At 40.6% G+C, this 26,798-nt stretch overlaps 1 protein-coding gene across 2 annotated transcripts in view; it reads right to left on the bottom strand.

Annotated features, from left to right (window-relative positions):
* MAP2K6 (mitogen-activated protein kinase kinase 6) overlaps nucleotides 1–26,798 on the bottom strand; it is a 95,199-nt gene that overhangs the window by 19,363 nt on the left and 49,038 nt on the right. For both annotated transcript variants that reach the window (XM_037127991.2, XM_037127992.2), the window contains exons 2-7: nucleotides 10,856–10,922; nucleotides 3,963–4,011; nucleotides 3,042–3,155; nucleotides 1,474–1,593; nucleotides 654–770; nucleotides 9–60 (exon numbers count right to left, since the gene is read on the bottom strand). In XM_037127991.2, the coding sequence (XP_036983886.1) occupies nucleotides 9–60; nucleotides 654–770; nucleotides 1,474–1,593; nucleotides 3,042–3,155; nucleotides 3,963–4,011; nucleotides 10,856–10,922 (519 nt within the window). The remainder of the gene's footprint in view (nucleotides 1–8; nucleotides 61–653; nucleotides 771–1,473; nucleotides 1,594–3,041; nucleotides 3,156–3,962; nucleotides 4,012–10,855; nucleotides 10,923–26,798) is intronic.

The following is a 26,798-nucleotide window of genomic DNA, read 5'->3' as shown; positions in this document are numbered from 1 at the left end:
ATGCTTACCTCGATGAATGACAGAGAGCTTACTGTGTAAATGTTCTAATGCTTTTACAATCTGCAAGAGAAACACAAGATAGATGTATGTCACTCATCACTGGCAAGAAGCCGAGCGATAAGTATATCCAGGTTTATCATCCCTGACTTAAGGTCCCAGGTTGAATTATTTTCTCAACTAGTGGTGGCCCTTTCCAGAAAAATATACAGGGAGTCACACATATTGGACTCCACCCACCAGAAGGATGTCTCACTCACATATCTTGGTTTTCATGTGGCCTCTAGCATTTTTTTTCTCCATCCTCCTGAACCTTAGTAGCTTTTAAGGACAAACACCTTCAGCCATTTCATTTTTTTTTCTGCTTCCTTCTATGCCTATTAGTCCTACGGAAATGTGTAAAAAATCTACAAATGAAAATTAAACTAGTGTCAGAATTCAGACACCAGGAATGTAGCCACAGCAGATGAATGCACTGCTGAGAGGCGCTTGAACTGAGAGTTTACCAAACTGAGCCAGTGGTAGACCCTTCCTTCCCCAGTGCTCACAGAGAAAAGCATTCATTTACCCACACTGCATTCAACATGCTCTGGCTGTTTCCTCACATGAGGCCTGGACATTTCACATTTTCCTTGCAGGGTTCATGAGATACTCACAGAAACTGCTATTTTCCCTAAGATGTCCTCTGGAATTGTTTGGCCTTTATCAATCACTTGTTTGTAGAATTTATCTAGCGACGTATCCATGAGCTCCATGCAGATCCAAACATCACCCTGGAGAGCAAGTGGTTAAGAAATTGTTAAAGGAGATGAAAAAGGGAAAATGAGAATACAGTGAACACCTATCAGGAAGAACTACTTCTTGCTTGAATTTTTGGAGGAAATCTACAGTTGTTCTTTACGACCTCAAAGCAATTCATAAATAAGCAAGATTATCTCCAAAGAGCAAACTAGCAGACAGCCAAGCAGAAGCAGCACGTGATCACATCAAAATACTCATAGAGACAAGCAATAGAGACCAAGAAATCCAAGCCTCTACTGTGACTGCCCCTAGGAGCTAAGTGTACAAGCCTAGCCCCACCTGACCTCCCACATGGAGCACTGGCCAGAGCTCATCAAAAGGCTGGTTGCAAGAGTGAGGGGAAGCATCATAATCCACAGCGTAGTGAAGTGAAAAGCAGAGGGGCAAAGTGGTACAAAAGCAGGCAACATAAAGTGTAGCGAGTAGCCAAAGCGCCAGAATATTTCAGATTTTAAGGATTCTACTTCAGTCGGTCTATAGACGATTGATATAGGCAGTTTTGCCAAAAGAGACAGCAAAACAGAAAAGAAAAAGAGAGAGCCACAGAGCATAAGACTCTCTATGGGAGGCATGTCAAACAAGTAAAAGCACCACAACCATGCACAGCATTTATGTGATCAGAGGTGCCTTTTGTTTAGCTATTGTTCTTTGACCTTGAATTGAAGGATCGCCTACCTCCCGGAAGAGCGCGCCATAAAAGGTGACCGTAAAGGGACAGTCCACTGTCCTCATGGAAATATCCAGATCCATCAGTAGCCTTTTCTGCTCCTGGCTATTTACTGTGGCCCGGATCCGCTGAATGGGAATGCATGCAAATATGAATGGTTACTGCCCTGAGGATGAAGCACTGAATAATGCAGGCCCCCATCCTGCAAACACTACAAAAATCCACGGTTCAACTCATGGCGACAACCTCTCGAACATCCACCTTAAGTAATTAACTATTTGTAACAAAAGAAAAGTAAGAAAGACTGTTTATTCATTTGATTTCCCTAATAATCCTTGGTTTAAAAAAACTGATTATATATTTTGGAAAATGTGCAGATGTTTGGGAATGTATTTCCAAGTTACAAAAACAGTCTGACTTCTTGTATTACATCTGTTCAGTGCAAGAAGGCCACAGTTATGAACTACTCTGTGGCTGATTTGGAGTCCTACAACAAAAGTCAAAAGCTCCCTCTTTGGGAACAAGTAAGAATATTTGGATAAAATAGCAACTGTGCGAGCATTGGTACAGCTGTGGAAAATAGAAGGCATCTAACAGAAATGGAGAAATCTCTCATTCTTATCCCAGTGACTCTGAGAGAAGAGAAACCTCTCACATCAGCAAATGTAGCCTTATAGAAATACGATTATGCCATTAAATTACAGGAATGGTATATACCAGGCTTTCGCGTTCTGCCTGCTAAGCAAAGAGTCTGCAGTAGACCTGAAAAATCTACCAGCTATGGGTAAGATATCTCCATTCTCTAAAAACAAGGGTCCGTGTCATCTGGCCATTCATGTTCCTAACGATGGCCCAAATCTATTAATTCACTTAGAGATGGGGAGTCTCCAAGGTCCCTCCAGCATCTACTCGAGAAATATGCAATGATTACACATTTCTTTTTATAGTGCAGAAACTATGCAAATTCACTCAAGATGTATTTTACCCTCCTTTTTTTCCACAAACGGAGGCAATTTTTTCCCCTCAATTCTGGTTTCCTGATTTTCAGGGACAATTCTTTAAAAGACATCGAATACAGAATAAAAGAGACTTTTCAGACATAATAACCAACTACAAAATGTGAACATTTGTTTGGATTCTAATTTGAACAACCAAACAGGAAAAACAACAAGGACAACTCTGAGACAATCAGGGTAATTTTAATTTGGACCCAGAATTCAACGACATTAAGGAAGTCCCTGTATTTTGCCAAGTATAATGCACACTTTTTTGCCCAAATTTTTGAGCTAAAAATAAGGATGCACATTATACATGGATAGTACTAATTCCATATCTATATACCATAAAACAAAAGTTTTTTTTCTGAAAGTTTGGGCCAAAAACATGAGTGCATGTTATACATGGCAAAATACAGCATTTTCCACACGTGTGGAGGGCAATTTGTTCCCTGCAAATAATCTCTTCCGTTTCACCCCATTGAAGATTATTTCCCTTCTATGAAGAGGGCTGCTTTGTAACTGGGATGGACAAACGTAAACACGACAGACAGAAAATGTCTGGGGAACGTGAACTCTACCTTCACCGCCATGATCTGCCCGCTGGGCACGTGCCGCATCTTCTCCACCACGCCGTACGCACCTCGTCCCAGTTCCACTATAGGCTCCAGGTCGTCTGCTTTCACCTCGAAATTCTGCAGGAGAGAAAAATAACGCAATAGAAAAGCGAGAAATAAACTCGACACAGACTACGTTGTCCTCTCTCTGGTTTCTCCCAACATTCCAAGGGTCACTTCTATGCTACTGGTCTCAAAGCTTCTCCAAAGGAGCCACTGAAGGCAACAGGTGTCAGGAGATGTTTAGATTCCCACAAAATGCCACCTGCTTGTCACAGGCCATACAAACATCCAACTCCAACTGAGCTTCCAAAGTGCTCAGTTTAAGTTGTCTGCACTGCAGCTCGTGGGCCATGCCTCCTCCAATATGTATTTTTCGGTCTATAAGACACTCTTCCCCCCCCACACCCCCTAATCTGGGAGGAGTAAGGGTTGTTAATACTGCTGTTGAGTTCTGTTTACATTTACATAGGTGAAATATGTCATTTATGTTACTAAATATTTTACCACATTTCTTCTTTCAAAATTTTTTTTCCTATTTTCCTCTAAAACCTAGGTGTGTCTTATGGTCTGAAGATGCTGTATGTGTAGCTGTGTGCTGACTGGCAGTAACTAGATCCATGCTTGGACTTTGACAAGTACTCTCTACTCCCAAAGAGAAGTGTCTACTCTCTTCAAATGCCTTCCCTCAAGACCACAATAGCCTGATTTCAATGTCACACTCAAAAATATCAAGTGATCCACGTACCACTTCTACTTAAATTCTAGTGTTCTGACCTACCTGCCTCACAGCATATTACAGAAAATATATTTTTCAGTGGGCAGTCAGAAAGCAGACACAATGAAATGGTCAAGTTACAAACTGGCCAATGGGAGTTTCCTCACCTGATTTCCAATAGATATGCATGCTTTGGAGTCTAAATCTCGAGGTGGCCTACGGAAAAACAGGGAGAAAACAAAACACATGAGATTTTCATCCAAAATGTCCTTCCCAAATTATGTGCAATTAGATTTTTTCCTTGGAAATGAAAACTAAGTTTATAAATAAAATAAAGCCTACACTAAAGCATAAAAGTGTTAACAGTGAAAGATTTGGAATTAAATACATTTGGAATTAAATTAATCTCTTTGAGCTTCCGTTTCTTTTCCTTCATCTTCTTTTTCTTTTTTATTTGAGAGACAGAGAGAGAGACAAACATCTAGCTGTGTCATTGTCCCATTTATTTGTGCACTCATTGATTGATCCTTCTATGTGCCCTGACCAGGAATTGAACGCACAATCTTGGTGCAACAGGACAATGCTCTAACCCACTGAGCTACTCAGCCAGAGCTCTCTCTCTTCTTCACCGTGAGGATACTAGCATACCTCCCTCATGGAGTAGAAGTATCAAATGAAATATTCCAAGTAAAGCGCTTAGCAGAATGCCTGACACAGAGTAAATATCCAATAAATATAAGCCATATGCATATAGTTATGTAAGTATATTTTATTCCAGTAGGCCTCAAACTTTTCTCAGCCAAGAACACCAATGTGCCCAATTAACCCCCCAATTTTTCCACAACTGTTTAAAAAAAAATTAGCATTGACAAATGGTTATCTTCATGCACAAAATGCACAGACCACAAGAATTAGAAATTTAGCTAGTCCCCACCTTTATAGATGGGGAAAAAAAAAAAAGATGGTCTAGAAAGGCGAACTGACTTGTCCAAGATCACGCCTAAGCCAAGACCCCTGATTTTCAGGTCAGAATACTTTCTGTTCTCCCAGGCTGTCTCATTCAGTTGTGACATTTCTTCTCCACACGGTGTGCACACTATCCAAAGGTCATCTCGGCAGCCAGAGGCCTGCTGATTTTGTGCCTCCGTAAGAAAGCACAGTCACCTCCTGTGTATTTATTTCTACTACTTCGGCGCTGCCTGGGTTGATATTAAGCCACTCTGGAGAAAAATGTTTGGTTTTGGCTGTGCACCTAATGAGGAGGCTAGAAAAGCATTTTTCCTGAAATAAACGCACCAAAAGCATCATGACACAGGAGTGTATGCCAAGAAACATACTGTTAATACAGCCAAATAATAAAGCAACTGGGGGACATTCCGTGCCAGAACTGTCTCTAGAAAAATACAAGGGGAAATGGAAGGGAAGGAAGATGAAAGGAAGAGAGAAACGCATCCCTCGCCAACACCAACTTTTCTCAATCCTAATGTATTATAATTCTACCGCTTCTGCTGAAACTAAATCAATAAAGAAAACAACGAGGGAAACATAGAAATATAAACACAGATATAAACATGAATCTGAAGCTTTAATGGTGAGCCTTCTCTCACCTCAAAATCCTCCTAAAATACACAGAATACATAAAACAAGTTTCTCTATACGAACTTAAACCCAGGGCCTGGGAGGGAGGAGGAAAGCAAAAAACACACACACAACATACACACACGTGCGGCAGTGATGCTTTTGCATACCCTGTGTTTCCGAGCAGGGACTATTTCTTCTGAAACATGGTGCAGATGAATTATATTAGTAAAAATCTGATTTCTCATTCCTAGAATCTCCAAAGCTATTTTTTCTTTAGTCGTCACTATTTGTTCATACTAATTGCAGTGGAAATTTGAAATAAAGACAAATATTACTTGATACGTGTGACTACCATAAACAATAAAAAATCCTTTGCAATTGTTCAGCATTCTTCCTTTTAAAAGCAACAGAAGGGACAGAAAGGTCACTAGTATTAGGAGCTACTTCTGTTTTCTTGCCATCCAATAGGGGTGCTGGGTAAGACCTCTCCCAGGTCTGAGAGTCTAGTAGTATTCGTACTGGGGCTCTGCAAAGGACAGCCTGGGGCCCAGCTAAGGGTGACTTTTACAAGTTTAAAGGGTTATGAAAAACCAAACAACAGAGAATATCCAACAGAGGCAACTGTGGCCCAGGTAACCTAAAGTATTTATCCTCTGGCCTTTTGCAGAAAAGTTTGCTGACTCCAGCTTTATACTAACTTTGTATTATACCTCTACTTAATAGGAGAGTTTTGTGCCATTTTTCAGGCAGAGAAAAATGAAGCACTGAAAAACACGGTGATTTGCTGAAGCCACAGTCCTCAACAGAGCTGAAAATAAAACTCCCATCACCTGACCCTCAGTCCTGACCTAAGGAGAAAAGGATACACACTGAAAACAGGGTTAAGTGCTTTACCTGCACTTCATGAACTATTTAACACCCCCCCGGACCCCCACCCCCACACGCCCTTACCATGAGTACCATCATTCCCAGGTTCCAAATGAGTTTGGGTAATTTGCTCCCAAGTAGTAAACCCATCATTCTAATCCCAGACTGACTACACCCAAGGAACCTGCTCTCGACACCGAGTCTCCCTCCCATGAACAATCAGTTCACCCAGGCTCAGGCCACAGGCCTCACCCGGTCTGCCAAAAGCATCAAGCGATGGGGCCGAGACTGAGAGATCATATTGGATTAGTTGACTCCGTGTTCCCTCCAAGATGGACACAGGAGTTTGCCTGGGGCACTGAGCCTCTGTAAGAGGATTATACTGTGGGTACATGTTCTCTGTCACTTATTCAACATTTTAGTCCACTGGGGTAAGACCCAAACTTATTACAAAATTTCTCCCCTGGGAGGTATTCCAAAGGGCACAAAGTATTATTGTTTTATACGAACAACCAGCTTTGGTGTATTAGAATGATTTATTTTTAGTACTGCATGAGCAATCAGTTCACTGGTTATTGTTACAATTCTTCTTCCATTTGACAATATTTATGAAGCATCTATCTGGGCCAGAGACTGGGCTGTAGACCCTTTATATAAAATATCATCTTTAATTTCCACATATATTATTATTATTTCTATTCGAATGTGAAGAATTGACACTGAAGCAGACAAAATAATTTAAGGTCATCCAAAGGGAGATGGGTGAGATTAGAACCCAGAGCTGTGTGTGCCATTACTCTCTCAATAACAGAAGTGGAATATCCTGCCACTCATTTTATAGCCAGGGACTGTCTGGCCGAAGTCTCTACCAATCTGATATATGGCTAGAAAGACATATTTGAGAGTCAGAGAGCCCTGAATCTGTATGCCAGTTCTTCCACTTAATAACAGTGGATTAACAATAATACCAGCAATATTTGGAGCTATCTTCATTAAAAACTTACAATGGAACAGGCTCTAGGAGACTTAGTATGGATTATGACATCTAATCTTCACAACAAGCACATCGTTGTGTATTCCTGTTTTTCTGAAGGGGAAAATAAGTCTTAGCAGGGTTAACAAGTAAACTATTCAACTAGTGAAGTTTCAATCCCAAATACAAACCTTGGCATACTAGCGCCAGAGCCTAAAGTCTGACCCGCAAGGCTATGCTCAACTGCTCTGAGCGAGGTACATGACCCTTTTCCAGGTCTGTTTTCGGACTTACACGGTGAGAGCAACAGTAACTATCCCCTGAGTGTCCTGTGAGGGTTAAATGAGAGAAGATATGGACTGGCGCAAAATCGATTTAGAATCAGTTACTGCCAGTCCAGTGAGGGGACAGCTCAGAAATCTGAGTCAAAGACACACTGGCATCAGTTACTCAGAGAAAAAGCTCCAGCAGAGGGACCACACACGTGGAACTAAAGAGAATGGAGCTCTGTCCCAAGCTGTTTATTTTTGTGTAGCGCAGCAGAAGGAGGCAGGGTATAAATGCTACGAGTCACCAAGACAACCTCAAATAATTGCCAAGAAAAATTCACAATGTGGGAGCTATTTCTTTAGGAGTAAAAATTTACACCTAAGTATTAAGAGAACAATTAGAATATCAAGGATCTCCGTGAGCTAAAGTGGTATAGTCTGCAATAACCAAGTGATGCTCTTGGCTTTACAGAGTGAAAGAGAAAAATATCTTTCAAGTTTAATCTGCACGTGAGGGAAAGGCAACATAGAAAATATTTTTATCCTTGCACATGTTTTTGTTCATTTGTTTATATGAAGGAAGCATTTAGGGTGGTTTTCAAATTTTATAAAATACAGAACATTAATATAAATTAGGAGGTGAAAAACAGAAATTGTAAAGGGAAGTAATATAAGACAGTTGAAAGGCTGATATAAAAATATATCCCAAAGAAAAACATAAAGGGGAGAAATCCATAAAAATGAAAATAGAAAGGTAAAGAAAACAAAGTTGGTTCTTTCTCTGTCCTCCCCTGAGGACATTTTTTATTGCTTCTAGAAAGAGAAGAAGGGAGAGAGAGTAACACTGGTGAGCCATAAAAGCATTAACTGGTGGCCTCCCCCACATGCACCTGAACAGGGAATCAAACCCACAACCTAGGCATGTGCCCTGACCTGGAATCAAATCTGCAACCTTTTGGTTACAGGACAATGTTCCAACCAACTAAGCAACACTGGCCAGGACTAAAGTGGGTCATTTAAAAAAAAAAAAATTAATAAACCTCTAGCAAGACTGACAAAGAAAAAAGCAAGAAAACACAAATTACCAATATCGGGGTAAAAATGGGATAGGACAATATTTCTTGCAGCCATTAAAAGGATATTTCAGAAAATACTATGAGTAGCTTTACTCTTATTAATTCAACAACTTAGAGGAAATAGACAAATTCCTTGAATACTTCAAACTACCAAAACCTATCCATGATGAAAAAGATCAGGGGACTATCCTAGAACTATTAAAGAAATTAAATTTGTAGCTACAAAACTCCAGAAGAAATGTGCAAGCCTGTTTTGCTTCACTGAAGAATTTTAGAAAACATGAAAAAAAGGAGAGAATTGCATATATTAAAATATTATGTTATATACCTAAAACTAAGATAATGTTACATGTCAATTTTATCTCAAAATATTTTCAAAGATATTACCACCTATTTTGCATAATACCTGCCAAAAATAGACAGAACTCTCAGCAACTCATTTTATTAGGCCAATATTACCTTAATACCAAACCCAGACAATAATGGCATACACCAAAAAACAAAACTCACTACAGACCAATATCTCTCATAAACTGAGACAAAATTCTTCAACAAAAGTTTAGCAGATCAAATGCAACAATATATAAAAAAGTAATATACTACATCCAAGTGGGAATTGTTTGGGGTATGCAAGTCTAGTTCAATATTTTAAAAATCAATCAATTTAATCCATATCAACAGGATAAAGAAGAAAAATCTATGTTATATCAGCGGATGCACAAAAAAAGCACTTAATAATATTCAACAAACATTCATGATAAAAACTCTCAGTACACTTCAACCTCATAAACAGCATCTACAAAAACCAAATACCATGCTTTATGGTAGAAGATGAAATGTTCTCCCTCTAAGATAAAGAACAAAGCAAGGTTACCTGCTCCCACTAATCTTATTTAACACAGTACAGGACATTCTTGCACTAAAATAAGGTAAGAAAATTAAGGTTTAAAGAATACTGCTTGAAAAGGAAGAAACAGAACTATTTCTTTTTGCAGAAGGCATGGCTCTCTATAAAATTCTAAGAAATCTACAAAAAGCTCTTAGAATTAATAAGTGATTCTAATAAGATCACAGGACAAGATCAACCAGAAAATCAATTGCATTTCTCTATACTGACAATGAACAAGTGGAAATCAAAATCAAAAATAGAATACCATTTGTAATTGCTCCCACCAATAAAAATCCTTAGGTATACAATCTAACGTAGAGAAAGAATCTTTATGGTGAAAACTATGAAATAATTAAGAAATTCAAAGATAATCTAAATACTTGGAGAAATTTACCAGGTTTGGGGGCTGGAAGACTCAGTATAATAGAAGATATCATTCTCCCTAAACTGACCTATGGGTTAAACACAATTCCTATCAAAATCTCAGCAAGTTTATTTTGAAGACATAGACAAGCTTAGTCTAAAACTTACAGGAAAAGAGAAAAGCCCTCAATGGCCAAAGTAATTTTTTGAAAGACAAACCAGGGGGAAGGAATCACTTTTCTCAATGTTAAGGTTACCATTTAGCTGCAGTCACCAACACAGTGTGATATTCACAGACACACAGACACACAGATCAGTGGAACAGAGCAGAGAACCCGGAAACAGAGGCACACAGCATGCACAATTCATATTTGACAAAGGAGCAAAAGCAAGTAAATGGAGGAGGGAGAGCCGTTTCAACAAATGGTGCCAGAGCAACTGAAAATCTGTTGGAGAAAAAGTACAGGTCAACCTAAAACCTCAGGGAGAGGGTGTCCGGCTTCACCAGAACTTTGGCTCACTCAGGGATTTGGGCCAAAGCCTCAGCTAATTAAAAAGTGTTCCTTTACTTCATTTTGCCTTCTGTTTATGTGGGATAGGACCTAGGTGTCAGGATGCTGAGTCTTCACCAAATACCATTTTCCATCTCAACCTAAGTTTTATAGTGGTGGCTCTCACAAGGATTTACTTGTTTGCTCAAATCCACATGGCAAAAGGTAAAAAGTGCACATCCAGGGACCTTTCTAGACTTACAGAGGACCCCATCTGCCAAATGCATTTGTGACGATCAATTTACAGCCAACCAGTAACAGGAGACACTGAGTTCAAAGCTACCTATTCAGTACAGACTAACTGACCAAGTGTGATTATTTCAGCTCACAGAACAGTAAGCACAGAACAGCTTCCCCTTTAAAGGGCTCTTCCTTTTAACAGCTATTTCCACAGTCAAGGCATTGCTTGCCAGCCCCCAAATGAACCCCCATTGCCCAGGCACCTGTGAAGTATGAGTGTTTGGATGAAGAAGGTGATCTTGACAACTTACGTGGAACTGGTCTGAGGTTGTTCAAATGCTTCTTTTGGAATTTTAAGGCCAGGGTTTCGCTTCTTGCCTATAAGGAAAGATGGAAGGATAAAGTTAAGGTCTGTATCACCACACTAGTGAAGGGACTAGAGGTGGCTGTAGAAGGAAAGGGCTGACCTGGGAACAGTGCTCTCCTCTCCCTGTCGGAACTGCACTTCCTACCCACGACACCTGTGAGAGACAAGCACCCAAGCGCCAGGCTGAGCAGAGCTTTCCAAAGACAAGCCATGGTCACGGATGAGGCTTTTCACCAGTCACAGGAGAAAATGTCAGTATAAGAATTCCAACTCTCTTTACCTCGGAAGACCTGGCCTTTCTCCCTGATGAGGTTTTGTCATTTCATCTTCTGTATTCTCTCCTGTACACAACGGTGGTGATGGTAGACGGTGTTGGTTATAGGTGTTTTTTTACCTTTTTAATGTCAGTCATTGTAGTCACCCCGATCCCAGTATCCCACTATTTCCTAAACTGATCTGTGAACAACTGACAAGTTAACCATGGAGGTAAAATTAAAAATACTTTCCCGCCATCTGCCCAGCCCATCCTCAACCACCTGCCAGGAGCTGAGACACCTAAGGGAGGAACACAGTAATATTTATTTACATGTGCCCTGTTCCAAAAAGGATTAAGGTAACAGATGGGCTCATGCAAGGAGGTTATCACTGCTCCGAGAGCCAGATGGGCACATAACTGATGTGTTCATCCCTGGGCTGAAACCACAAAGACAGCTTGGCTCAAATACTTTTGTTGATGAGTGAAAAAGAACAGACTGAGAAATGCCAGCTCAGGAAGCAGATGAGAAAAGAGTCGTGTAAGGGCCCAGGGTTTTCCTCATCTAAAGAGATCCTGTGGGTCTCTTCATGCCAAAGCCGGCTGGACAGAGTGGCCAGGCTCCCACGTTGCTCCTCCCCTCTCCTGTAGGATGCAGTCGAGCGTGCAATGGTGACACAGGCCCCGGACAAAATCCTGGGCAGAGATTCTGAAGCTGCAGAGGAACTTAAAAAAATCAAATATTGTAACCTGCTGGCTGGAAAATAACTTCCAAAGACTTATTCCAGCGACCACTCGCCATCACAAAGCCAGCTATGACCCAGTCAGAATTGGAATCAAGGTCTTTGGATCTGAGGTCAAAACTCTTTCCACTGTCTCACAATGGAAGGAGTTTAGAGGTGACCAGAGAGAGAGAGGAGGGACTGGAGGGAGTACGGGATTTCTGAGTTTAAAAGAAAAGCTTGCATTGGGTTCTTCTACTCACCAAGTGACCTCGGAGCCAGTTGGACTCTCCATATCCTTCCTCAGTTGTAAAATGAGGAAGTCACATCAGTACCTACCTTATTAGACTAACATGAAAACTAAGTGAGATAACATATGAAAAACACTGGGATACCTTAAGTAGCTATTAATGATAGTCATTCAGAGGAAGAATCTGTATAGTCACATTAACAAGTCATCTAAGAAATTTATGAACAAAATTGGCCATATTATCAAAGCTCAATATAATGCACAATTAAGTCTCCTTCCCCCCCGCCCCACACACATTCAAAATCTAAAATCTAGTTCAGTTCTGTCAAGTTATATAAAGCCAGAGGCAAAGGGAAAAAAAAGTCTTTTAGGAACGCCTTCCTAATAAGAGGTTTCCTCCGTTCCCTCCTGATTTGGGCTTATCTATACACTTTATAAGATTCAAAACTCACTTTTACTTTCTTACTCCTGGAGCTCAGGTGGCCATTTAGCACATGTCACCAAGTTAGTGTCAGCTGTTGACAATACACCGAGCTGTACTGTGTACCAGGAAAAACACTAAGTGTGAGAGCTGATTGTGAGAATCCGAATACTAGATATATGATCAAATTCCCATCTCTGGGCCTCAGTCAAATAGAGGGGAAATGCTACTTTAAATGAGATATTCTGGTCAGCAATGAGTAACAAATTCAACTTCTCCAGATAGCTAGGTATATATGCCAATATCGGTGACAGGTAATTCCGGTAATTCCAACAGATACAAACCCCTAACTCACTTGACATTCTAAAGGTGAAACTAAACTGGACTAAAGTGAAAACAGTTTTACCTGTGATAAAGGCTCTCGCATTGCCATTTCAGTGAACCAGAAGCAGGAGTTACTCTTCAAGTCCTACACCTCTCTCTTCTTCATTTCTAACTCAGCTCTTACAAGCTACATGTCAAAAGGAATAAGCTATTTATGGAGAAAACCTCCTTCGCAAAACTTTAATGCAGCAATGAATTAATATACCATAGCAGTGACTTATTACCTATTCACTAATAGCAATTACATGATAACTCAACAAACTATCATCACATCTATATGAAGAAAGAGCAAATGAGAGGAAGAGGGGGAAACCTTTTGGTATAAAGACTAATAGAACAAATTACCAAAATAACAACAATGTCTTCAAGGAGTGAGAAAATAAGGCCCCTAGTTCTCTTCTGACGGCAACAAGAAAAGTCCCGGGAGACACAGAAACTAGTTGAATTACTCAGTTAGAAAATACCGTGCCTTCATTTTTAGAAGTGGATCACATGAAACGAAAATCACAAGCACACACACCAACATTCCATCATTCACTTACGTGCCCACCGCTGAAAACACAGCCCAGTGAGGAGCCAGCAGGAGTGGCTCTGATGAGGTTTTCAAAGCTGCAAGGAGGGCTAGCAGGAGAAAACCCCACGAAGGCATTCTTCCCTTCGCCCAGGGAAGCCGCTCTGAGCAGACTCCGCCCCCTCCTCAAGTGAGGATCACAGCAAACCTCCAGGAGTTTATTGTTCCCGGGAAGCTGCCACTTCAGGAAGAGAGAAGGGAAGTGGGCCCATTTGGACAGCAAGGCGTGACATTAATCATTAACCAGACTTGGCGGAGTAAATCTATAAAGTAATTCTGCACAGTACAGCATTCTCCGACCCTTCTATAAATGCCTCTTTCATTTCTTAAAAGAAAGAAAAACAATATGTGGTCAGTTTCCAGCTGTGTTGATTTCAAAGCAATGTGTTCCCCCAGCAAGGCCGCCAACCCCTGATGCTAACATTTCATACTATGTTATAAAAAATTAATGAAGGAACAATATGAATAATAAGGCTAAGGCGGTCGATGAGGTTAAACGGCCTTTTCTCTTGGTAGTCTAAAGCAAAAATGAAAACGCATATCTGAACACAGGCTCTATATCATTTTTCCTTCTAGCCACAAGCCTTCTCAGAAAAACAAAAGTTTGTTGATTTCTGGAGATCTCGACAAGCTTTGCCCTCGTATCCATGCAATCCACGACGGGTAAATGTCCTGGGCCTGATGGAGCACATGCAAAGCTGTATGACCTGTGCCCAAGTGGCAGCCATGCCTGTTTTCTCTGAAAACACTGTCGCCCCGACCTCCCCATCCCCACCCCCAACACATTTCTGCTAAATTCATCTTAAACCAAAGCTGGGTCACCATGATCTTGGCCTGGAGCAAAATGGCACTGGGGGAGAAAAAAAACAAAAACAAAAACAAACCTTGCCCATCGTCAGAAAACATTTACCAGGCCACAGAAATGTTCACTAGCTTTGCCCGTACCAAAAATGATGGGGTACACAAGACCTCTTGCTCGGCACCCACTCAGAGAGGCCGAGCACAAAGGGCTTCTCTCATGTGCCTTATTACATAAAACAGAAGATCGTGCTCCCGTGCCAACCCAAACAGCAAGAGAATCCCAAGGGTCAACAGAAGGTGGCATCGTGAGGATATGCTGACACCCAAGTATTTGTCTGCTTGACCGATGGTTGGGGGGGGCATAATTAGGAGGGTTTATGATTATTGACACAGCCTGACAAAAGGATGGCATCACTTACAGCACCAAACTTATCTTTAAAATCTGTTTTTAAGATAATCTGTTTATCTTTAAAATGTGAATGGGGTTGCCAGTCAAGTAACTGGCAACCTGGAGGCCTTGGCTGCCCTCTCCTTAATCCTTGCATCTAGGCTTAAGTTCCAAGGGATTCTGGCATGAAAATCGGGAGAGAAGTGTCATTCTATGTTATTCAATGGCAATGATCGGGTGCAAAGCCACTAAGGAAGCAGAGCAGAGGGAAGGGAGTGCAGGGAGAATGCCGGCTCTGCCTCAAAGACATGAATGTGGGCACACACGCTCGCAGGCCCCAGACCCTGGACCTCACCCACCACTGAGCCTCCAAGCAACCAGCGTGCCAGATGTCCTTGGAGTTACATAACATTTAGAGAAGAAAAGCGGCAGAGCTCACTTTAAACTGTGCAATCATTTTGATTTCAAGGAGGCAGATGAGTCTTGACTTTCCCTTGGGGGTCCCTGTGGATGGGAACTTGACCTTCCAAATTCGCCTCACTTGCTGCTCACCCCACAGAACCTTCCCAGGCCTCCCTGAACACACTTTGAGGATCTCTGTCCGCAAGTGCCAGCTTTCACATTCTGGCATCTAGCCTACAAAATGAACTCAGTGCAACTTTACTGACTCTCCAGCGTTTTATTTTATTCATTTGTTCTTTTCAATGAAGAACAAATTACTCTCCTCGCCCAAAGACATGTTCATTGATTTTTGAGAGGAACGGGCTGGGGAGATGGGCGGGGTAGGGGGAAACATCTATCGGTTGCCTCCTGTTCACACTCCAACTAGGGATTGAACCACAACCTTTTGGTGTGTGGGACGATGCTCCAGACCATCCGAACCACCCGGCCAGGGCTGAATCTCTACCATTTTAGCGTAAAATGTCCAGTGTTTCTAAAAGAGGTCTCCATGACCATCTTCCATTTATATTCCTCTTACCTTTTCTCCCAGTCTCAAATTACTTTATTTTTGCATTTAATTATTACTTATTTATTATCTAACTGCCCCATAAAATTCCATTATGACAGCAATTTTGCCCAGAGACTGAAAGGTTGCAACTCATAACTTTAAATTTCAGGTATAAGAAGTTATCTATGTTTTTCAAGTACAGGAGTATCATGTCATGTCATGTATGTTTAAAAAATAATATAACAAGATTCATCTAATATCTGCAGGGTGTTTTGAAACTGTGTACACACACATGCACACACACAAATTCCACATATACACACGTTAGTGTTTTAAGCTTCCAGGTCTTTGTTAATATTTTCCCTGGAATGTTCTTATCACCTTTTTCCACTGCTTGACTTCAACACTCAGCTCAAACATGTTCTCAGGAGGTCTTGTGCAAAAAAAACATGCAATAAGCATCCCTCATCTATGTGGTCACATTTCACGTGACATACCTTTAAGTCTCCCTTCCTGCACTGAATGAACCTATATGATCACCCATCTCTTCCAGTAAAATGCAAGCTTTTCAAAGCCACACTCCATGTTTTGCCTATGTACAGAGTAAGCATTAGACCCAAGAAATAAGAGAGAACACAGCAATTGGCTCATAAATAAGCCACTTAAACTTTTCAGAGGCAAAATCTATAGGCTCTAGTAATTGACTGGATAAGACCTCTTATAAATATAATCAGAAGCATACATTTATATTAAATATAAATATAAGTATATTTATATTAAATACAAATACTTAAATATACATATAAGTATTTATATTTAATATAAGTATATAAGATCAGAAGTGTAGTAGTAGTAAGTAATAGTAGTTACTGGTAGTTGTAGTAGATGTTGCAGTTAGTAGCAGTAGTTAGTATTAGTAATTCGTAGTCATAGTAGATGATGGTGGTGTACCAATAGTAGTTAGTAGTAGTCGTGATCTGGCTTTACCACTCCTAGATAGAATTAAGTAGAAAAGGACAGGCAGGCCAGTTGGGGTGGTGATGGGAGAAGGCAGATAAGGAATTGCACTTTAAATGTGTTAAGTATAAGATGCTGGAGGGACCTGGCAGGTTTCAAGCAGGTAAATGGAGCCTAAGAGAGGTGGGGGTGGGTGAGGTGTGTACATCTGGGAGTGACAGAGAAGTAGGAAGTTAATAAGAGAGGCAGGGAAACATGAAGAACACAGGAGAATAGGGGCAGAACATTTGGAGACAATGAGATGCGGATGAAGAACTGGTGAGGGACGGAAAGAGTCTCTGGACACGCCAAAGGGGAAGCAGCCAGCTACTGGAGCAGCAACTCATTCCTGAAGGTCCTTTCCAAACACTGAAAGCACTCCCTCCAGGGTCTTCCTACAGTTCCATGTGATTGAAGCTCTTTTGTTAGACCAGGAAGAGCTGAAGTTTGTCTTGTCATGTTAACAAACTGATGCTCTGGGCTCCTGAAAGCACCTGAAAGCAAATCACTGCCAAGGCCCTTGCGCTGTGGTCTGAGCCCAGAGCAAAGGTAGGAGGCAGGCAGCGGTTAGCCGGGAAATCCCCTCATCAGCGCTCCTCTCCTTCCTCATTTATGTGCTGCTTCATTCATAGTCTTTATCAAAAGGAAATGCAGTCATGGGAGCGTAAAAAAAAAAAAACAACGCCACTTTAAAATACAAACATGTGACAGTTTGCAAAAAAAAAAAAAGGGGAGGGATAATGATGCGTTTGATCTTTTCAAAATGCAACACCGAGTTTTGGTTAGGTTTAAAAACGGCATTTCTGTTTTAGTGATAAATACGGGAATGTCCTCCAATGAAACAGCATGATTCTAGCATTTGCTTCGGAATAACGTGGTGGGGCTGGAAGACATGGAGACACCGTGAAGCAGGGTTGGCCGTGAGTTGGGAGCCGCCAGTGCCAGGCAATGGCCACACCGCAGTTCGCTAACACTGTCTGCCTTTGAGCCTGCTTGAAATTTCCCAACGTAAAGATTTTTTAAATAGCTGCTGAACCACATGAAAGTCTCTTCTAAAGTGAAAAAGGGGGATAGTAACGAATTTTTTTTTTCTTGAGAAACATGGACTCTTTTTCTCCCTTTAGTCCCAGGTCCCAATTTTAATCGTACTGTAATCTCCCCTCTGCTAACTAAAGAAAAACTACAGGGTCGTAACGTACATTCAACCAGCTCATTGAAGAGTAAAAGATTACAAGGAAATACACAGAAAAGTGGTTCATTTACGTCCTTTCTTAGAGTGTTACCAGGAGAGAGACTACTGTTCCTGTCTCCCAGCTTTGTCCAGTGTATTTCATTGTGCTGCGTTCTGTAATCATACCACTGTCCCGTGTTGAAGAACGTCTTAAAAACAGGCTCTTGAAACTCACCTCTGAAAGGATGCTTTTCATTACCTTTGATAGCACCTTTCACAAAGAAAAAAAGTATGTTATCTGTAACAAGAAGAGTTGGCTTTGCCTGCATAGTTTGGTCAATCTCTTTCTACGGACAATGTGAATGTCTTTACGTTTCCTCCTTCCACGGAGGAAGGAGGAAGGTGGTTGGCTAAAAGCTAAGGACCAAAATGGGACTCATATTCATCCGCAATTGGGAGCCAATATTTTTTTGTTTCTTTTTACCTACCCTTTTAATAACATTTTATTAAATATATGAAAAAGTAAACAAAACAGTTATAATCAACTCCTACATACCCACCCCCCGGCTTCAACAAATATCGATTCATGGCCACTTTTGCTTCATCTATACCCCACCCACTTTCAACAACATCAATTTTCAAACCAATGTGCCACAAGTACTTTTTAAATGAGCAACACTTGACTACTTTGTCAGGGGCACTGACCTCTTTTCCCTTAGGTAGTCAAATAAAATAATGACAACAGTCAATGCAACAACAGCCATTTGATGTGAACGCCCTGTCTTGAACCATAAATATATAGGTCATATTACAGAGTTGCATCCGATTTGTCATGTCACATAATAAGGTTGCATCTGATCGGTTAATTCTTGGTACTAGAAATCCTTACATACAAATATAGGCACCTGATTTTTTTTAAAAAAGTCATTATGAAGCAAAAAAAGGTAGGTAATTACTATTATTATTTTTTTGTAAATCAAATAAAAAATTATACCTGTTTTTTGTCAGACCAGCAAAAAATGTATTTTTTGGTGTGTTTCAGAGTTTTAGTAAATTAGTCTACGTATGTAATGAGATAAAGAAGGTTGAAAAATTGCTGTTCTAGGACACCAAGTCATTTCATTCATAAATATTTTACCAAATATCTCAAAAGAAATGAACTATTTCAAAAAACAACCACAATAACAGTATCATACATAAAAAATAATTTCTTGATTAAACTCGGTGTTCAAAATTCTAATTGTCTCAAATCCTTCAAACATTTTTAACTTACAGTGTGTATGAATCAAGATCAAAATCAGCTCCATGTTTCATAGTTGGTCAGTAAATTTTCTTGGGTCTCTTTTAATCTACAAGCTCTCCTTCCATTTCTCTGTCTACCGCTCCCCTCCCTGCAATTGTTTCGTGAAGAAATCAGGCCATTTGCCCCAGAAATCTTCCCAGTGGACGCCGCTGATCCTCTCCCCTGTCGCCGGTTCACATGTTCCTGTTAGAGTTTGATCAGGTTCAAACTCGACTTCCTTGTTTAGCACAACTATTGCACAGCTGGTCTCACTGGGTTCACATTCATGTTCAATTGCTGAATTGTATGCAGCCTAAGAAGCTATCTTAAACTTTTAATGAAACTATATTTTAAAAGAATAAATAAGTGAATAATAAGTGAATGAATAAGTGAATAAAGTTTGGTATTCAATAAACTTTTTCAATCTTAGGCAGTTTGATAAAGTAAATATGGGTAACTCATTGTTTTGAACCACATTTTAAAATATTTATTAAAGCTGAGTATTTTTGTATGTGTACTGACATCTGTATTTGTTTTTCTGTAAATTGAAGCCATTTTGCTCATTTTTACATTAGGTCATTGTTACTGTTATTTTACTCTTAAGAGAAGACATTGCCCCTTTTATAGTTTGTGTTGCAACACACACACGTGTGCACAAGTATGTTCACACACTTGGGGCTTTTCCCCCTTTGATTATACAAATGCAAAATTTTTTGCATTCCTTTATTACTGCTGCATTTTTAAAAATTCTCATCCAAGGACATGCTTATTGGTTTTAGAGAGAGGAGAATGGAGGACATCAATTGGTTCCCTCACATACGCACACAGAACAGGGATCAAACCGGCAACCTAGGTATGTGCCCTGACCAGGTGCTCCCTCCACTGGACCACCTGGTCAGGGCTATAGTCACTGCATTTTTATAAGGCAGGAACATCCTTTCCTCTTCTCCAAATGTTGTCTCCATATCAACTGTTAATCTATCCATTGGTTTTGGCATTAATTTTTTAAATATTTAGTTCTCCTATGTAGTGCTCCTGTATGAGTTCCTTGGCTGCCATGTCCAAAAATGATTAAATACTCAAGGTCATTGCAGACACCTTCACTTGATCCTGACTTTGAGAGAAATCGTGGTAGCTTTTAACCTTAGGAAATGATGCTGGTTTTGAATTTAGTTTGGTAGAAGTGCATAGCTATTCCTATTTCAGTAAGTAGGCTGACAGTGACTCTCAAAAATATGCCCATATCCTCATCCTGGGAACCTGTGAATGTTACGATAGTAAACTTTTTGCCAATGTGCTTCAATAAAGGATATAAAGGGTTCTGAGATGAGGAGATTATCCCGATTGTCCAGTTGGGCCCCAAGGGCCATCACAGAGTCCTTATGCCAGAGGTAAAGGGGGATTAGGCTCACACAAAAAAATCATATGAAGACAGAGGCAGAGACTGGAGGGACGCAGTTGCAATTCCAGAAATGCCAAGGAAAGCCAGCAGCTGCCAGAGGCTACGAGTGGAAAAGGACAGATCCTCCCCCACGACCTCTGGAGGGAGACACCTCAACACCTTGATTTCAGACTTTTGACCTCCAAAAACATGAGAAAATAAATTTCTGTTGTTTTAAACCACCAAGTTGTGGTTATTTGTTATAGCAGCGACAAAACACTAATACCCTGAGCTGTTAAAAGTGGGCATTGAATATTACCCAATTTCCTTTTCACGTTTATTGAAATAATCCAAGCTCCTTCCTACCATACCCAAGCTGTCACACTCTCCAACCAATGTATTTCTCACTTTTCCCTTTCTCTTTGCTTTCCATCACCACCTAGTTTTCCTTCTATTTCTCGCCTCACCTGCTTCTGCCACTGGCCTCCCAGAGCATCCTGTGACCCTGCATTACCACTGGTCACTAAAACTTAAAAGAGTCTGCTAATTCCTGGATTCTGGAAATATCTAGAAAGTTTTCAACTTGACCGTGAAGGGGCAAAGAAAGCAGCGGTGAGACATTAACTAGGAGGAGTAGGTATTAGCAGATGGGTCCATCCTGCTCCTCAGTGGATGCCCTTCACTGGAACAAGGAGAAGTTCCTGGCCTCCTTCTGACTCCTTCTAACTTTGTACCTTCTTGGAGGAAAAATCATATAAAAGAACTGTAGCCCTTTCCCCAGGCCTGTGGCACATTCTGATATTCCTCATGTGCTTTGCCAACAGACCATAAGAAGAGAAACCATGGCCAACGCAATATCAAAAAGGGTTCTTCACCTGAAAACCCAAACCCTCCAGCTTGAAAAAAAAGGAGTAATAAAATTCTTTGCACTGGGGTTGTTTCTGCAGTAGCCTGTCATCTTTCTCTCCATGGAGGCTGGACATTTTTGAGAGTTGTGTTCTGCAACCCACAGCCTGGCAAAAATGTAGTGGCCTTTGCCTTTTGTTCTGCCACACACCCTCCTGGCTTGGTGCATCTGCCCGGCCGACACTGCCGGTCAGGGGCTCATGAAGGCTGATCAATAATCATAGATGAAGGAATGGCTTTGAGAAAACCACAAAATTTAAGTGTGAGATTTTCCAGAAAGAAAACAGTCACTCACAAAAGCAAACAATCTATGTTCAAAACAGTTTTATTTATGCACATTTGCTCATATTTCAATACAATTTCAGGTCCTCACAGAACCCTTAAGGAAAAATTGAAAGGCCCTGCCTGACCAACCGAAGTCATCGTGATTAGCAGATACTGCTTCAGGGGGTGTCATAACTCAGGGCCTCAAAAGAAATGAGGTTTTCCAGTCTTAGGTAATAAGTCTAGAATGTGTTCCAGGCAGTTACCTTGAAACATGTAAATCAGTTACTCTCCAAGACGGGGCACAAATAAAAGAATATAAATTCCCTCCTGCAGCAGGAGAATGCCCCACCTACCCCCCTGATTGGAAATGTGAACAAAAGGTATAAATTTCAATGGGCTCTGTGATGTCTCATACACAGTTATGTACAATCTCCCAAAACTGGTTTGAATGGCTAACCAAAAAAAACCACAGAGTTAATACATATACTGATCTCTGGATATACTGATTTCATAAGATTTTTAAGTGGTGAGTTTTTATTAGATGGACTTTAATTGAATATTATTGACGGCAATTCTCACAAGTCTTTCTTCTTGGAAGACCACTTGGAAGTGCCCACTCACCTCTAGGTACAATCTGATCATTTGAAAGTATCCATCAAAGTTATATTACAGTTAAGTTGGAAAATGGAAATGAGGGCTGGAAAGGGTAGCAAACTGCAGCACTCCTTAGCTGTGAAACCTTGGGGAGCTATTATTCATCTAAGCCTCATCCTTACAGTGGAAGTACTACTATCGACTGTGGTGGAATTAAAGGAGCGAAGCAATGTATGTAGTCCCCTTGATAAATGTGTGCTGGATAAGTGAAAGTTGCCAAGTCGACTATGCTATTTTTGGCAACTGCTTTCTTACCAACAAGTAGCTGCTCATGAGAATAATAAAACTAACAAATATTTATTGAGAATTCATTAGCTGCAAGGCACTGTGCTCAGCTTTTTGCATTAATCCTTAATGTAATGGTCACTACCACTGCATGGGGGAAACCTCTCTTCCTCCACTGAAAGGGTCTTGTCCGATGCATAGCTCATACGGATGTGAGCAGGCAGCTTTCCCGTATAATTGTATGTAGTCCTACCACTGCGATTACTCTTCATCACAAGTCTATCTCCACTAGCTTGTAGAAGGATCAAAAGTCCTGACTGAACCCCCAGTACAGGCTTTCTACTCCGACGTCCAGACTTCTCTGATAATAAATGCGGGTTAGAAAGATGTTTACCAGGAACCACGGTGACATGAGCTCAGTCTATCGGGAGATCCAGGCTCCATTGTAAAGCTATATTGTCATAAACTTTGCCCGAGACACTTCGACACTGCTGGACTTTAGCACTCCTGATGCTAATAAAATGGAAAACATTCCTTCAATAAACCAGCTAATTTTCTCATTAAACGGTGCTCTGGTGTTTGAGAGGAGCACCACACCAGCTTTATAGATAATGTGACGATGTTTTCTACTGTGAGGTGTTTCTAAAGGAACACCCCTGCCCGGAGGGGGTTCCGATGAAATTGATAACCCTATGCCCTACCTGATATAAACTGCTTTAGCAGAAGGTTTGTGGCCAAGTGACTGAAAGTAGTGACTGTGGCTCCTGTTTGCATAATGCTGTGTCTTGGTGGCACAAGGGCTGTGTGTGTTGATACCACCTCTCAGCATCAAAGAAAGGGGCTCTCAGTCCGTTAATGGATGCCTTGGTCACCTCGCCCTGATGGTAATCTCTACCTGATGCTTTTCCCTTCCTACTAGAGGATTAACCAGTCCCAGACTAGACTAAACACTCAAGGTCACTGAGACTCTCAAATCTGGCTAAGTACCAGAAACCTTAACATTCAAAATAAAATAAAGGCACAAAACCAAATGCATCTCAGCAACCATGGGGGTGGAGGGGCATTTTCTGTGAAGGAAGAACCCCTATCTCTAAGAATGATATTTTCTCTCCGGGAAACTGCTTCATTTTCCAATGTCTAAAAAATAAATAAAATGAGGCTTTACACCAAAGAACACTCTCACTGCATCTGGCTGCATAACCAGGACACGAGTCCACTTGTGGTTGCTGGGCTTCTAGCATAATGCCTGGGAAAACATTTTTTGAAACTTTGCTCGCCTCCTATTGCAACCTCATTTCACTTTCACATCCAGAATTTTTCTAGGTATGATATGTTCAAGATTTAATTTTAGCACAGGGCTCTTAACTTCCCAACCTGTCTTGTCACTAGATGTACCTACCCATCAATGAAAATAGGAAAACACACAAACTTTTCCTGAAAGGTAACTAACTGTGAGCAAACATAAAGAGCACAGCATATTAAGGAAGGAATAAAGATCTAAGGAAACTTCTTGGTATTTGGATTTTGTTTTGTTTTGTTTTGTACATTTGTAACTGCTTTCTAAAAAATGATGGGAAATTAGAGCAACAATCTAGCCAAGCAAAGAAACATGTGAGAGAAAGGGACAAAGAGACCAGAGAAGTGAACAGAAATGATGGGCAAGGCCCCTGTGGATGTCACAAGATGTCCAACACAGAGGAGAGAGGTTAAACTCAGGGAAACGAGACAAGGACCTCTCTTAAGACAAGAAGAAAAAAGGGCTTGAAGAGTGACAACCAAGAGAAAACTCAACGTGAAGGGAAGTTGAGAGAGGCACTCATATTGACATATAACAGGGTGTTCTGCCAAGATTTCCCCTGGGCCCGAGGAAACATGAAGCCAAGACACAGTAGACACAGCCAGAATAGGTCAGCAAAGGAGTTCCTGTAGTTGCAAATGAAATTTTACCATGTACTCTTGCAGCGAATAAGCTCCTGAGGAAGTAGCTAGTGTTCTGTAAGAAATTTAAGAGAAAATTCCAATAGGCGACTCAACTATGTCAGCCTAGAAAGTAGGTGGAATCTCAAACTTCCTTATTTCTCCCAAGAACCTCCTCCATTCCAAAGCTGCTCATCATAAAATACGGAAACAAATGACTCACAAGTGGTTACCAGCTCAAGAATGACTCGTGTGAGTATGTGATGCATTTCACTCTTTGAGAAATATTAGAAAGTTTGCTACCAAAGAGTTTGAATACTTCATTTCCAAGGTGGTAAACCCCAAGGTCCACAACTGATCCATGACGTTAACTTTGTCCTCCAATTGCTACTACAATAGCTTTACTGAGATGTAATTCACGTAACATACAATTTACCTATTTACATTGTGTGATTCAATGATTTTTAGTACATTTACAGCATTGTGCGACCATTACCACAATCCATTTTATAACATTTTTATTACCCACAAAAGAGACATCACACCCATTAGTCACTCTCCATTTTCCACCAATACTACCCTTCGCTCTGGTCCCGGGCAACAGCTAGACTATATTCTGTCTCTGAGACAGATCTTGCACTCATAGGGGGATGGACTAAATGCAGAGTAGGGCATTCAAACAATGAAATTCTATGCAGATGAAAAGAGTGGAAGTTTTCTCTACATCAATATTGAAATATCTTCCATACATATTAAGTGAAAGAAACCAAGATGCGGAAAACTATATGCTACACTGAATTTTAAAAAATTCAGAAATGGATGTGTTGGTGCACGCACAAAATCTTTGTAAGAATACATTAGAAAGTAACAACACTGGTTGTCTGTGGGGAAGAGAGCCAGAATACCTAAGGACAAAATTAGGAAAAAGATATTCTAGAGTAAACATTTATATAATTTTTCAATGTAAACACGTTACCTATTCAGAAAATGAAGTCTAAAACCAGAAGAACAGAATCAAATGCCACGAAAGTCAACAGCACTTAGTGGCAAATCACAGGGCAATCTACACGAAGGACTGCGAAGAAGTGGCTCGTGGTGACGTTTCCAGAACCCGGGTTCTTCTCCTGAATCTGCTGCTAACTAGGAACGTGGAGCCATCAACTGCCTATCTTTTCTGGCCTCAATTTCTTTGCCTGAAAATTCTGGAAACCGCTTGGAGTCTATACAACCAATTAGAGTCACAAGTTTCTGGGGCTCACCAACTACATGCTAAGTTCTTCACATGTATTTGAATCTCATAACCACTCTATAAAAATAAATGATTTCCTCAAAAAATTAAAACTACAATTACCATGCGATCCAGCAATTCGGCTTCTGGGTGTACACCCAAAACAACAGAAAGCGGCGCGTTGCAGACTGAATGCCATCCCCACCGAAATCACATGTTGAAGCCCTCACTCCCTCAGATGGGTTTGGAGACAGGGTGTTTGAAGAGGTGGTTAAGTCGAAATACGGTCATTATGGTCAGTCCTAATCCAACATGACCAGTGTCCTTATAAAAAGAGAAAATTTGGACATTTTCCATTTGAACCATGTAAATATGTTACCTATTTAGAGGAAATACCACATGAAGACAGGAGCAGACAGCCATCTACACAACACTGGGAGAGGCTTCAGAAGAAACCAAGACCTTGATTTCCAGCTTCAAGCCTTCAGAATTGCGAGGAAATAATGTCCTGTCGTTTAAACTACTCAGCCTAGAGTACTTTGTTATGGTAGCCCTAACAAACTAACACACAGGTCTCGGAGAGACATTTGCACACCAAAGCTCATAGCAGCTTTATTCCCAAGAGCCAAAAGGTGGAAGCAACCCAAATGTCCATTGATAGATAAATTAATAAATAAAATGTGACCTACACATACAAGGAAATATTATGGAGCCTTAAAAAGGAAGGAAATTCTGACCCATGCTACAATATGAATGGACCTTGAAGACATTGTGCTAAGTGAAATGATCCAGTCACCAAAAAAAAAACCCCTAAATATTGCATGATTCCACTTACATGAAGTACCTAGAATAGCTGGATTCATGGAGAGAGAAAGGAGAATCATAACTAGAGGTGGGGAGAAAGGGCAAGAAATGGGAGTTGTTGTCTAGAGCAAGATGTCCTTGGAGATAAGTGATGGTGATGTTAGCAAACAATGTGAAAACAATGTGAATGTCCTTCATACCACACAACGGTACACTTGAAAATGGCTAAGATAGTAAATTCTGTGTTATATAATTTTACCACAATCGAAAACACAGTAAAAAATTTCAGTAAAAAAGTGAAATATTATTCTCACTTT

Source organism: Artibeus jamaicensis, unplaced genomic scaffold (assembly GCF_021234435.1).
Source record: "Artibeus jamaicensis isolate MK-2021 breed Jamaican fruit bat unplaced genomic scaffold, CSHL_Jam_final contig_1998, whole genome shotgun sequence".
In the NCBI taxonomy this organism is placed as follows: domain Eukaryota; kingdom Metazoa; phylum Chordata; class Mammalia; order Chiroptera; family Phyllostomidae; genus Artibeus; species Artibeus jamaicensis.
The sequence above is the reverse complement of the archived record's forward strand: the minus strand, read 5'-3'. Positions and strand labels throughout refer to the sequence as shown.